At 42.5% G+C, this 14,381-nt stretch overlaps 2 protein-coding genes across 2 annotated transcripts; both read right to left on the bottom strand.

Annotated features, from left to right (window-relative positions):
- Window positions 1-55: 55 nt before the first annotated feature.
- Window positions 56-960, bottom strand: LOC101171924. The gene is made up of 2 exons (XM_004073744.3): window positions 853-960; window positions 56-765 (listed from the first exon to the last, which is right to left on the bottom strand). Exon 2 carries the CDS (start codon window positions 759-761, stop codon window positions 123-125), a length of 639 nt encoding a protein of 212 aa, XP_004073792.1. The 5' UTR covers window positions 762-765; window positions 853-960; the 3' UTR covers window positions 56-122.
- A 1,867-nt stretch (window positions 961-2,827) lies between these two features.
- ints3 (integrator complex subunit 3) lies at window positions 2,828-14,381 on the bottom strand. The gene is made up of 29 exons (XM_004073743.4): window positions 14,298-14,381; window positions 13,453-13,536; window positions 13,189-13,272; window positions 13,000-13,113; window positions 12,832-12,916; window positions 12,683-12,749; window positions 12,444-12,585; window positions 12,233-12,362; window positions 11,839-11,936; window positions 11,544-11,735; window positions 11,374-11,461; window positions 10,563-10,642; window positions 10,388-10,479; window positions 10,199-10,305; window positions 9,920-10,039; window positions 9,610-9,739; window positions 9,468-9,522; window positions 8,388-8,491; window positions 8,152-8,316; window positions 7,917-8,070; window positions 6,320-6,388; window positions 6,164-6,239; window positions 4,989-5,102; window positions 4,825-4,873; window positions 4,577-4,744; window positions 4,372-4,472; window positions 4,215-4,287; window positions 3,711-3,867; window positions 2,828-3,625 (listed from the first exon to the last, which is right to left on the bottom strand). The coding sequence occupies exons 1-29, from the start codon at window positions 14,379-14,381 to the stop codon at window positions 3,548-3,550; spliced, it is 3,060 nt and encodes a 1,019-aa protein (XP_004073791.1). The 3' UTR covers window positions 2,828-3,547.

The following is a 14,381-nucleotide window of genomic DNA, read 5'->3' as shown; positions in this document are numbered from 1 at the left end:
AATGTTAATATGTAATGACACCAGATTTGTTTAAAGGAAAAACAATGCCAAACAATTTCAGATTAAATCAGTTTAATAGAAGAATATATTAAAATATGTTAAACCACCATAAACCCTCGGCATCAGTCCGACAGAGACTCAGGGGCAGCAGTCATCCGTGGAGATGAACCCAAAGCCTTCAGACTGGCCACGGGTTTCTTCAGCTCGTTCATCACCTGCAGACCGAGAGCCTTTAATGGCTGCAGCCGGGGCCCCAGAGACCTTCCTGGAGCTGTGGCGGGACGCGGCGTCGCTGGAGTCTGCGCGTCATCCTCCGTGACCGTAACTTTCACCTGTTTGTGGCGATGGAACAGGGACTCCCGCCGGTTGGTGCACGGACTCGTGGCCAGCACCGCGCGGAACCCATAAGGTGTGGTCACCTTAGGGATGTGCGTTAGCGACATGGCTGCGCAGGTTATGGCATCCACGTCTGCGCACTCTGCTGGAGCAGCGGTGGCGCTCCGGGCGCGTCCGAACGCAGGCGAAGGCAAGCGCAGCGTAAACCTCTTAGACCCCCTGGGGTTCGTCGGGGTGTTGGGCTGGCTTGCTGGCGGAGATCCGCCGTCATCACAGTCCGACAGTAACCTGGTCCGGTCTGGAGAGTTCAGGAGGAGGCGCGGGGATGCCAGGAGCGGACTGCGTAAAGGGTTGATGAAGCTCGGAATACGCTCCGGGGTCAGAACCAGAGACCGGAGAGACACACGGGATTTGACTGCTGACATGATGCTAGAGGACAGGAGACAAAATGTAAAGTTCACCTTTAGAGGAACTAATAAACGTAAATATTTGCCCTAATGACATAAAGCACCTTACATGACTTCAGTATCAGTTCTTAAAGGCTCAACTATCCACCTTAACTCACTACAACCAGTTTAGTCTGTTGCTACTGGTTCCAAGTGAACTTTCTTATAACAGAAGCAGCAGGTGGTTCATATAACACTAATCAGAGGCTTCATACTAGCTAATTGCAGCTGACATTGGATCAGGGGTGTCCAAACTTTTTCAAGGAGGGCCAAATTTGGTGTGGTGGAAATGTGTAAAGGCCAACCATTCAGCCCGATAGTGTTTTTAACATACCTTTTATTTCTTCTTTTAGATCTAAATATTTTCCCCCAAATCCCTGTCAGTTTGTCAAGTTTTCACACCGATCATAGCTTGTCGTAGATAGCACGTCTCATCTGGTATAGTGCCTCTTCATGATGAATGTGAAATTTTCATTTGGCCAACCACAATGAACAAACTATACAGTTTTTTATAAAAGTGCTGGGGGGCCGCATGTTATTGATTTTATGAAAGGAGCCAGCGGCCCGTGGAAATGTGAACACGGGGGCCGCATTTGGCCTACTTTGGCCGGACTTTGGACATGCCTGCATCAGATGAAGAAAACCTCAAAGGATTAAGTGGGTTCAGTTTAGCAGCCTGCTAAGATCCATTCTGACCCTGAAACCAATTCAACCTGGTGCAAGTTAAAGACCCACCCCGATGGTGTTTTTAACATGTTCTTGTGGCGTAAAAGTAATTGCCCCTTGGAGATGCATCACTTTGTTTGAATTTGAATTTTTCTGATTATTCACAACATACATGAAGAAAATTAAGCTGAAAGAAAATTTCTGAATATTTTTTTGATTCAAATCACTGCGAGGGCTGCATGGCGGTGAAGTGGTTAGCGTCCTTGCCTCACAGCGAGACGGTTCTCCTTTGTATATTTTCTGCATCCATGCATTGGTTTTCTCCGGGCACTCCGGCTTCCTCTGGCCCTGCGACAGACCCGTTGAGGGTCGACCCCAGTCTCATTCCAACGTTTGTCCATAGAGACGAGACTCCGGCAGCCCTTGACCCCCTGGGGTTAAGAAATAGGTGGAGGGATAGAAATCGTAATGATTCAGGAAAAGATGGGGAAAAAAAACTGCATTTGTGACGTAGAAAATTGGTTGTGCGCGCCAAAAGACTAAACAGAGCTCTAGGTAACAATGAGGGGAAGTGGGGTGAGGCCCCGCCCACAACCCACATGTGAATTTCTAATGAACTTCTACAGTTTCAAAGAAACTATAAAACAAAACAGAATTTTTGATTTAGGCTAAAAACTAAAGAGCCATAATTAAAAGACCACTAGGAACACTTTGAAAATAGATCGGGATGGAATTTTAACAGTTAAACCCAATTTTCCAGCTTCCTAATCAGTACGGACTTTAACCCCTGGGTATTTAAAGTTAATTCGACATTTTTGCTTTTTTGTTGCAAGTAATAGTGCCAAAAAAAAAAAGAAGATTTTTATAAAAAGCCGTTGTCAAATTTCACCGATTGGGTTTTCCAGGATAAAAATCCCCTTTAGCCAGTCATCCCCTCCAATTATTAACTTATTATTCTTTACGCTTTTATGGCTGAGTGTAGTTTTAGAGAGCTATCAAACTTAAAAAAAGCTTCAGAAACTTTTATCAGTAAAAATAAAGATGCTTTCATGAAGCTCATCTCCAGAGTTAACTGTCTTTAAACACGTCAACAAAATGTGTATGAAAGACTTTGAAACTGAAAATAACTGAGCAGAAAATAGTCGTTACAGTCTAGCTTTAAGTAATTGAATAAGTGTTAAATTATTTTTATTTTACCCTTTGAAACTGTTCTAAAAGGTCAGGATTAGGATGTGATGTTGGTCAGAGGCTGCAGCTCAACTTTTCATTTTTATGGACAAAGCGGTGAAATGGTGCTGCATGAATCAATTTTACAATACAGTTTAAATTCTGGGATACTCGAAGAAGCTTCATGGGTATAAAGAAATGTTGACAAGCTCTTCTATGTTTTCTGATTTTACTACAGCGAGTGAGTTTCTCTTAAATGTCACGATGTAAAAGATGCACAGAGTATCAAAAAATATTTTATGTCCATCAAATCTTCAGTGGGTTTTAACAAAAGGTCAGAAAAGTTCATGAACTGCATTTGACACAAGGGATCATGGCGCCATGGTGATGGGAGCGGCGGCGGCAGCGGCATCCTTCACCCCGTCCCCCAAGTAACAGACGAAGGGCGTCCTTAAACCATCGGTTTTTATATGACAGATTCATCTTTACATAATATAACAAGAGAAGTGGAGCTTTACTGCGGTGAGATTAATAGGAAATAAGCTGCTAAAAACAGCAGGAAGTGAGAATCCTCCAAAACAAGGATCCCAGAAGCCCCCCCAATAAAGAAAAGAGGGAAAAAAAAGGGGTGGGGGTGCACTCATCATCACTGTAGCAATCATGTCCATTGTTAAAAATTAGTCCATTTGGTTCCAGAGTTCATGTTGTCCCATCCCAGTGCATTATGGGAGAATAGCCACACAGTGACGTTTGACCTGTTGGGTCCAAGTCCAGTTGGCAGTCCTATTGTCTCCATGGAAACGGAGATCAGTTTGTCACGGATTCGAAGCCTGCAGTGTCTCTGAGCTTGGCTTGAGCCACTTCCTGTGGTCGAGCGGGTGGATGGCTGGCTGGTGATCCGTGTCTGCGGATGCGAGAGGTTGGAGCGTCCATCAGTCGCTGTCCGAGCCAACCGCCGAGGAGCCTTTCCGCTTCCTCTTAGGAGCTTTGGGCTTCGAGTCCTCCTCCTCCTAAAAAACAAGTTTGTTAAAAAACAATCCGACTTTTTCTATAAAATTGGGACTCGGACCGCACCGAAGCGGACGGAGAACACACCGAGGCACTGGTGGAGACGCTCTCCTCCTCGTTGTTGGTGGGCGGAGCTACTCCCTTCCGCGAGCGGGGAGATGTGGCCGGAGCTTTCCGTCGAGACTTTGGAGGTTTTGACTGAGAGTCCTCGTACTCCTCTGCGAGGGCGAATAAGTCGCTGAATCTGGAAAAGCACAGACTTAGTTAATGACCCAGCTAGATGAAAATGGCGTTTTTAACATGTTCTTGTAACATGTAACATGTAAGAAAAAATTGCATTTCTGAGTATTTCCTTTTTTAAATGACTGTGAATCAGGGGCAGAAGAAAGAAAGCAGTTTTAAAGAGATTCTATTTGGGACGATTTAATACAGAAATACTCAGAAATGCAAATTCGAGCTCAATTTTCTTAATATATGTCCTCCATCAACAGGAAAATAACAGAAAAACACGTTAAAAACATCCTTTTCATCAGAGAGTGTATTAAATACATGAGCAGAACATGTTTTCTGATGTGTTTGTACATGCGACACCTCATCTTATGAGCCTCATCACAGCTGGCCTGAACGTGCTGAAGTGCCTGAAGGATTGGAGTCTGAGAAAAAACTGCCAAAGACAAAACAACAGTTGCAGATTCGAACAGAAATATCATTAGAGTGGTAATTTTGTGCAGTGTTTTTGTGCTCTTACAGTTGTTTTTCGTATTGCTGAGACTGAGTCTTAGGTTGTCCATGTGCTCCAGGATCTGCTCCAGTGTCAGCTGAGCCAGTTTACTGCTCGAACTGCGTAAACTGAAGACAAACACAGAAACTGGACTAAATCTTCACCTCCCAGAGCTAAACCCGACTCCTCTTTCGTCCATAGCTCTTCTTTTTTCGCATCCTTTCTTCCTCACCTTTGTCTCTTGCGGGGCTGGTTGTTGTTTTTGATCAGCTGGGCTTTGATGTGCTCTGCCAGGGTCTCGTCGTATTTGCATGCCCAGTGTCTGAGAATGCTGGTGGTGAACTGGTCCTCTGGGTGACAGGGGCGATTCAAGATCATCTTCACCATTTCTTCACTTGGCCTGGGATGAAACACACACAGAAGTGTTGCAAGAGCCGAAATAATGGAATCCTGTCCCGTGCTTGTTTTTGCCAGACGTACTTTTCTCTGCGCAGCTGCAACAGCAAACAGGACAAGGCCTCTGGATGTTCTGAAAAATAAATACGCAAAACACAGCTTTTAGATAGCAACACACAATTTCTTTTTATTTTTCTTCCGTTTTAGACACACTGCAGAGGCTTTCTGTGAGATCTCTGAGGATTCACCTTTGTATTTGACATGCTGCAGGATGGGGATGATGGTTTCTAGGGGGATACTGTGTGCCAGAAACAACTGCCAGGTGCTGTACTGCTCAAAGGTTTCCCATTCTAGAGACTGAACTGTGGATAAAAATATCAAAGGACGTTAGGAAATCCAAACAGGAAACGTGTCACACGTACACCCGTACACGCATTTAGGCGAAGTCAGTAAGGAGCCAGCACTCGCACCTCATTAACGACTAGAGTGAGGCGTAATAAGGCCGTACGACGGCATCACCTGTACTGCAACTTAAATCAGCCTAAAAGCTGATTTCCTATGGTCTGTCTGGGGTGCGTCTCCGTTGCGTTGGCACAGACAAACACACACACACTACAGAACGTTTATTATTCAATCAGAATGCTTACATCGCCTATGTCAGGGTTACGGCTCATTTATCCCTGTACTGCGGCTCTCTGTGCTTTTGTAAAATAACAATGATGTTCCAAGACTGTCTTGGTGCCTTTAACACCGTCAGGGGATGTGCGAGAGGGCAGCGTAGTTGGGCAGAGGGGGCGTGTCTGCGGCTGTGAACGCGGGACAGAGCCTTTTATGGGATGGAAGGTTCTTCTAAAAAGACAGTGCATGTTGAATGAGATGTGGATAAAATCCTCATCGTGCAGAACCTCTCTGGGTCGTCTGTCCACCAGCTGTTGTATTTTTGCGAGCAGGTCTGAACCAGAAGCGGGCTGGAACCAGGCGAGCGGCTCCCCCAAGCTGACGACTACGGTCGGCATGCAGTAAACAGGAAAGGTTCATAAAAATAATTCTAATAAACAAAACAAAAAACTAAGGGACTGAGTATTAGGTTTAAAAATAATCTAAATGTAGACGGACTCCCCACACAACGTCACGGAGATGCACTGCAGACGGACCCGTGTAAATCTGGGGTTACGGACACTTCATGATGCCCTTACCACACGCATGACAGTGGTACGTTCCATTTCGATGACGTTCTTTGAGGTGACCGCACGAGCTTCAAGGGAACTGCAAGACACACCTGCACTCTCCCCAAGATGGAGGCGCTTTTCGCCATCACCCTCCACGGACCAACCCAAAAACCTGCAGCCCCCCCATAGGATCCAACCCCCCCGAAGGGGTCCATGTGACGACGACTTAAACAGAATAATTGACCAGTCCTTACTGAGGATGTTGAGAACCGAATCTTTCCGGAACATCACAAGGTTCCCCATCATCACATGACACATCAGCTCCTGTAACTGCAAGCAGACAGACAGCATGAGTGTGTCAACATGTGTCAGAGGCTATAACACTTCAATGGGGTTGCATTTGGTTTTACCTGTGTTGAGTCGATAACGGCTACAATCATGTTGAGCAACTCGCCGCTTCGGAGCGTCTCGTCTGGAAACTGAGTAACGATAACGATCGTGGTTAGAGATCGGTGGCAAGGAGGCAAAATAAAAATTAATCAATCGAGACTATTAATCGATGAATCGATTTATAACCCAATCAGACCGATATGTCTGAGGCAAGTTGTTAATCTAATTGACCTGTATCAATAAAAAATCATTTCAAAATAAAATACATTGATTATATTAATGTTGGATTGACTTACAGTGGGTTAATTTTACTTTAATGTAAAAATGACCAAGTGCATCACAGCAGACAACACACATGTGATGTCAGCAAAAATTGATCAGTCCATTATTCCAGTCCACTGTGTAGAAACACTGAATTTAGCAAAGTCATGTGACCATACAGTGTGCAAGAATGTTCTAAGCATGTTCCCTTTGGATTTTTTGGATAGAAAAACAACAGTGGGCTGAACTTTAGGAATCTAAAATGTGAACGGATTTGACATTCATTCATTTATACTTGTTTGTTTGGACACATTTAATTTACACTTGATTATCTGAATGAAATCCAAAAATCTGGAAAACTTCACCTGTTCAGAACCAGGTCTTTCTCTCTGAGTCACACTGGTGGAATTTTTGGCTAAAGACGACTTGGATCGATTTTATGTCAGCGAATCGGATTGTTCAAAATGAAACATGATCGACTGTGTTTGGAGGGAAAATAGTCCAATCTGACTTGTGCGTTTTAAAATCAAAAACACAACATTAAAGTTTTTTTATTCAAGGTGCGAAAAGAGTCTGAAATCGGATTTGTGCGCAAATGTGATTTTGAGTTCATCAGGTGCTTCGTGTTTACTTTTTAAAGATTTGCATGTGTAGTTGGTTTCAAGTTGTTGTAATTTAAAGTTGAGCGTGTGTAGATTTATTCTGTAATTTTTGTACAATTGCAAGTACATAAAGTTACGCACAAAATGTATCGTATGAGTTACAAATCAAGAATTACGCAAACACAAAACGGATGACACTATTCTCTCCCCGTAACTGTAATTCACATCTGCAACCACAAACTATGATAAGAATTGAATCGTTACATCCCTATTAAAGGCCCACTCCAATAAAATTTGTGTTTTTGTTGTTTTTAACATGTTTTATGATGGGGGATATATTTTAAGAAAATTGAACTTAAAATTGCATTTCTGAGTATTCCTTTACTAAAATCGCAAATCAGAAGCTGATAGGGGGGGGAAAGCAGTTTGGAAAAGATCGTATTGTGATGCAGAAAATCCACTGGGTGGGCCGCAAGCTCCCTGCTTTGAGCTCTCAGCAACAGGGAGGTGTTGTTCTGTGTCAACAACTCAGAGGAGAATTTATAACAAACTATTGCCGCTCTGCAGAAACTATGTCCTAAAGCAAACCAGTAAAAAAAAACAAAAAAAGACATAACCATAATTAAAAGACCCTTTGGAAAACTTTAAAAATAGATCAAAAGATTATAGGAGCGGGAAAGGCAATCACCTGTCCGTATTAAGGACCATAAACTTATTTTCTGGTATGTCGGCGGGGTGGGGTGGGTTTCTGTACCTCGGAGTAAATGGAGGGTGTGAGGTAGCAGAGCAGTCGGACATCGTCCTCCTGACAGGCCTTCATGTCCATCATCAAGCAGGTATGGAGGTCTCCAAGAGCTGTCGCCTGGGCAAACGACTCGTACAGCATCATCTTCCCATTCGCGGCTTTACTGTGGAAGCGGAAAATCTAGATTAAGTTGTGTTTATCGCAGAGAGTTCTGATTAGTTTATAAATGATAAATCCAGGTCACCTGGCTTTTAGGTAGTAGAGCAGGTGGTACCCAATCTTTGGCTGCTTCTGGTAAAGTTCTGCCAACATATCTAACAGCACTGAGAAGCCACTGTTGTCTTCCTGCATGGTGACTAAGTTTCTGAATATCAGACAGAAGGGTTTACAGACAGACTCCTCCAGGGACCTGGGAGAGACAGATGGGCGATCAGAGCCAGAAGGCGGTCAACACGTTTCAGGTGGAGGGGGTAGACTTACTCCTCTGTGATCTCGTCTGGCAGAACTTCTCCACGGAAATGTTCTTTAAACAGCTCAGACAGACAGGAAGCCAGAGCGGACATCTGCTCTGTATCAAAGTCCTCCTGCACAACACAGAGTGATTCACCAATGAAACATTTTTTAAAAAGAGTTACATGTACGTTTTCATTCAGTTTACAAACAAAACATGTTTTTTTTTGTTGAAAAAATTGTAACTTAAATTACGAGAATGTTCCTTTCTTAAGGCGGCAGCACTGTGCGCTAAATTGAAACCCCCAAGCTAGCAAAGTTAACATAAAACAAACGATCCAAAGAAGAAACAGAAGAGCCGTACCTTCAAAATAAAAGAAATCTGCATATAACAGATAAAATCTAGAAACCTTCGCTCCAAAAATGATATATGGCAACAATTGTTCCCACACGCCATAATTATAGTACATAATGTACAGCAACCCGCTGTCTAATGTTACAAGGAGGCTGCCAATAAAGTTGCTTAAACGGTGGATTCATGCTTCTAGAAAATATGTTTTAATAACAGTTTTGTTTTCCATCCATCGCACCCGAGGCTGAAGCTGATTTTTTCTACATTGACCGTTATGGCAAAGTCAAGATCACATTTTAATGGTTCCTACAGGAAATCTAGAGTATAAGTAAAGTTTAAGCTGCAGATATTTTACTGCAGATATTTTACAGAGGATGAATATAAACGTTACCTTTAATAGTTAAAGGAAAATTGAGGCTAAAAAAAAGAGAATCAGAAACAGCTTCAGACTTGTACAGGCCGTGAAAATATCGTCTGACATTAAACCGGTCCGTGGCCTTAAAAAGATTGGGAACCACCAATTTATAAGTACTCCTGTCCAGTGGTAACAAAAATTGCTCTTTTAAGATCAAGTTTAAGCTTTACTGAAAAAAGGTGGTTGTCCTGATTTAATAGTCAAATTTAAGTTCTGTGTTCTCTTTAACAACCCGGTTTGTAATAGCAGGTTTAGTATGTTGTGTCAAGGACACAGTTTCATGTATGAGAAGTGTATGGTTATGAATATATCTTCTGTTTATGAGAGCACAATGGAAACTTACCTCCAAGATTAGATCCACGATCTCCTGCATCACTTCACACTGAGATTCGGTGTCACTGAGGACGACATGGTATTTTGTCTAACAGTAGAATCAACCCACACATTGATAATGTTGCATGTATGACCTCTTAGCAAGGCCTCACCTGGTCTTCTGAAGCTGCTGTACCTTCTCCTTCATGGTGTCATCTAACTGGTCAAGCCAGGGTGTGATGTCAGCGGGCTCTTCCACCACAGCCTCTTTGATTGGAGGGAACCTAAACTCCCGCTTCTTTCCTGCACATTGAGAAACAATCAGAACTGAATGAAAATACAGATACTAAAAGAAAAATAATAATAATAAAGTGTCTTCACCATTTTTTAAGATGAGATATAACCGTAATGATAAACAATATTGAAAAATTCATTTTGAAATATTTGAATTAAGTCTTAGAATTCAGTTTTGATTTTGTTTACCTTTGTTGTTGACTTCTTCCTCATCATCACTAAAAGTGGCTTCTGTGTTGTCATAGCAACCCTCATCCTTATCTCCCTCGTGGTTTTCCATTTCCATAGAGACGGCCTCTTCCATCTTCACTGCAAAACACAGGAACGTTTTTATTTTTTCAGCTGCATTTTCTTCCTCAAAAGGGCAAATATCCATCACGCTGTAGCCAACCAGTGAAATGGATCAGTGAAATGTTGTGAGGCACTTGTGTGGTTTTGCTTTGGTTGCTTTGTCTTTTTCTGGGGTACCTTCAGTGGGAGGGGACGGCTGGCTGCAGAATTCGGGGAATCTTTCTCGAAGCATCGATCGAAGCTCTCTGTCCAACTTCGGATTGTCGAACAACGGAGCTAGGTGACTGAGGAAAAACAAACGATCAGTCAGTGGTTTGTAAATTAAATAAAAAACCCAGCGTGAAAAGAAAGATCCTCTGTTCTTACGCCAGCACTCTCTTTTCCATAATAAAGTTGAGCGAGTTGAAGACGCCCTGACGGACCTGAGACTCTAACGGAGGATAAAAGTGTAGAATGATCTGTTGAAATGGAGGAAGAGCAGAGTTGAAGCACCAGCAGGAATTGCACGCCTGGTTTTGGGGGCTGTCAGATTTCATGTTACCCTGCACATGAAGTCCAGCAACGTGGCTGTTATAGCAGGATGAGGCTTCATGGAGTGATGCATCACCAGAATGGCTGGTTCTGAAATTAAAACAATGACAGAGTTAGTTTAGATCAGGGGTCTCAAACTCAATTTACCTGGGGGCCACTGACGGCAGGGTCTTGCTCAGGCTGGGCCGCAAGTTCAACGCACACACACACACAACTTGTGAGTATCTGAGAGCCAGTGTTTGCTGTTTGTTAATTTATAGGAATTTATATCGCCATTGCAATATTGATCAGTAATATCGCAATTCGCGATTTTTCCTCATATTGTGCAGCCCTAATAGGCTGTTAAAAAAGAAAAAGAAAAAAAAAGCACGCTAGATTGCACACAAAAAAATCTACGTAACAGCGAGACTGCAAAAGGTGAACAGAGATAAAACAAGGGATCAGAGTTTATTTAATAAGAGCTAAAAGTTACACGAATTTAGTAGTTCACATTACACTTTCACTTAAAACTATTTTGGTCTGATAAATCCTGCAAAGGGGAAAGGAAAATACATTAAAAAAAAAAGTTTGATAAATAAGGAAATCTTTATTTTACTGTTGCTCAGCAGACCTGTCCTATGCTGTGTGTATGTATGTATGTACACCTAACCTAAACGTTCATATTTAATTCCCTCTCTGATCACCTTTTGATCTATTATTAAAGCATACCCATTTTTGTGTTCAGTACTGACTTCCAGAGTCATTTAAAAGGCCACTTTTAGTTTCAATAGGAAAGGAACAGTGTTTTGGTCATGTGATTTAGAACAGAGTGCACGTCTTACCTATATTCATGATGCTGTCCTTCTCTGGGTTGAAGAAGAGCCAGTCATAAAAGAGGGCCAGCTTGGCATTAGAAGCAGCCACGTTTGACTACAAATAAACAAGATTATTACTAACAGACCTTAAACAACAGAAACTTTAAGATTAAGGTTTATTTTCTGTGACATTTTACCGTGCAGGTAGTAAGCAGCCAACCAATGATCGCCCAGCGTGGCAGAATATCTGAGCTCAACACCTCATTGGATGGATGGACCACACCACATATGTATCGAATCAGATCGCAGCGAAGGGACTGGCTTTCAGCAGTGGACAGGTACTGTCTTTGAAACCAGTCCTGATACCGCTTCTGCTGCCCAAAACGCACCTGAGGCGGTGACAGAAGAACAAGCAAGCTCAAAGGCACAAATACGAACACACGCCTGAGAAAAGATGCAGCTAGAGACGTAAACCAGAAAGGATTGTCTTACCCTGGAGGTCATGAACAACAGCTTTGTCTCCATGTCAGGTGTGAGTCTACAAGCCAGGAATTTTCTCGAGGTCCGAGCCGTCAGCAGCTGGAGTATACCTGCAACACGAATGCCGACGGAACTTTATCTTAAGGGAAACACAAATAAAAATGCGAGGAACTTCCATCTATCCATCTTCAAAACCCACTGAATCCTGGAGTCAAACAAGTTACTGTTGGATAAAAGTAGGGTACACCCTGAAAAGGTCACAACTCTGTGCCAAGACCACACTTGGGGGCAATTTAAAGTCACCAATTAACCCATGAAGCGTGTTTTTGGAGTGTGGGAGGAAGTAGAAATGCCCAGAGAAAACCCACACAATCAAGGGAAGAACATGCAAACCTCATGAGTTTACCTGTGAACTGAGGGCTGAGAACTTGCGGGTTGTGAAGCAGGTCTCTCCACAGCAGCTCCATCTCTGGGATGCGGGCAACATTCTGAAGAAGACGAACCAGATCTCTGCCAATGATCTGGCACTCCACGAACTACACAGACACACAAACAAATAGGGGTTTCGGAGTCAGGAGATAAATACGTGCAATATAGATACCCTATTCTCCTTGTACCTTTTCCCTTAGCATGCTGATGCAGAAGTCAACTTCTTTCTGGCGGAGAGGCAACAAATTAGGGGATCCATGATCGACAATCAGACGCAGATAGGTGTAGACCGACATTGCTATTAGCATGCCACTCTTCAAAACCCATTCCCTTCACAAAACAGAATACACAGTTACTTTTGGGCATTTTCAGGTGATACGTAACAGCCACAAACATTTCAGGAGAATATACGCCAGGAAAAGTTTACTTTTGATCCAGCAGGATGTCAAGGACATTTTCAGCCAACCATAGGTTCTTGGTGGAGATGTCACCACCTGAAAACAGCAAACATTGATACTATTTTGCACTGAACTTAACTATCAAAAAAATAAATAAATAAACAGCAATCTGCCTGACCTGCAATCTGCTTCAGGAGCGTCATAATGACACCATCAGCTCCGATCACTCCGCTCTTCACCAGCTCTCTGACCAGCCACACCAGCTGCAAACATATCCAAATCCCCAGTAATGGCTACTACATCAAATCTGAGTTTGAAGACCTTGCATGAGAAATCCTGTGTTTACCTGTGTTCTAGGAGTATCCTGTAATTTAAGGAACTTTTCCATCAGAATCTGGTTGATTTTCCCCAAAACTACATTCATCCCATCTCTGTTGACAAGCGTTAGGTCTCTGTAGCACTGATACGAACAAAATAATGTTACAGGGGGGTCAGAAGAATGTAAAAGATTCCTAGAGATCCCACTAAAACTTACCCTCTGGGCCTGAGATGCCTCTATGAGCACGAGAGTGAACAAACCCAGACACACCTCTTCATGCTGCTGCTGACCTTTACACACCTGCAGTAGTGGTAAACCCAAACGAAAAACGTAATAAATGCATAACACACAGCAAAAGAGGTATTTAATATGGTTATGTCATAAAAATTCATAGCAGAAAACAGTCTTATAATTACAGTGATTAATAATAAAGGTTGTATTTTTCCTGCTAAATGAAATAAAAAAAGAATTCTTCCTTACGCTGGCATTAAGTGCATCATTGGCTTCTCTCTCAGAGAGTCCATTGGTCAAACCCTGGACAATAACCACACAGCGCTCCAATTTCTGTATATAAACAAGGAGAAATAAACAAAAACAATTACAAACACAATAGTCTGGGTAAAAAAATAAAAATAAATAAACAATAGCAAACCTTCAATACGGAAACTTACGAACCTGACCAACAAATGATGACACAATAAAAGCAAAAAAATATTAACGCAGCTAACAAAAAACTAACATGAAACCACACAGTTTATTCATTAAACATATTGAGGCCATGTCAGGTCAAACCAAAATCAAACTGATTCACACACACAAGGAAGAAACACTAGTTTATGAGCTCAATGATCTTATTCCGTAATCAATAACCCCATAGATACTCTGTATAACAAGAGAAATTAAATAAAACCAACTGTCAAGTCTGACATATGAAAAACCGCGCATGCGCACCTGGCATGTAGGTTTTATTCATGTTTACGTGCGATTAGCAAGCTAGGCTAAACATGTATGAACTCTGGAGCTCCATGTCACCGACACAACATATTTGAGAGCTAATTCAACACGGACACACACAGTAACTGCCCCACACTGAGATTGTAACCTCAACAAAATGTTAGCGTGCGCTGTGGCACAGCTATCTAGAGATATAGCTGCTAGCCATGCTAGCTAGCATGTTAGCAATGTGCACTTGATGGTTCCATCACGTCTTTGTACCCGCTGCTGGTCGGTAAATAAACTTCATTTTGTTTAAATATTCTCAATTTAGTTCTAGTTTATTTTTGTGAATTCATATTATTTTGGCTGCTTTGCCGTATAAAGCCTACCTCCTCCAACTCGTCTCTGGCGTCCAGCTGGGTGGACACTAGGAGCCGGCCCTGTGGCTTCGCTTTTGCCGGTGCAGGCTCCAT

This window comes from Oryzias latipes, chromosome 11, assembly GCF_002234675.1.
Source record: "Oryzias latipes chromosome 11, ASM223467v1".
Taxonomy (NCBI): Eukaryota; Metazoa; Chordata; class Actinopteri; order Beloniformes; family Adrianichthyidae; genus Oryzias; species Oryzias latipes.
Note: the sequence above shows the minus strand (reverse complement) of the source record. Positions and strands in the feature narration are given on the sequence as shown.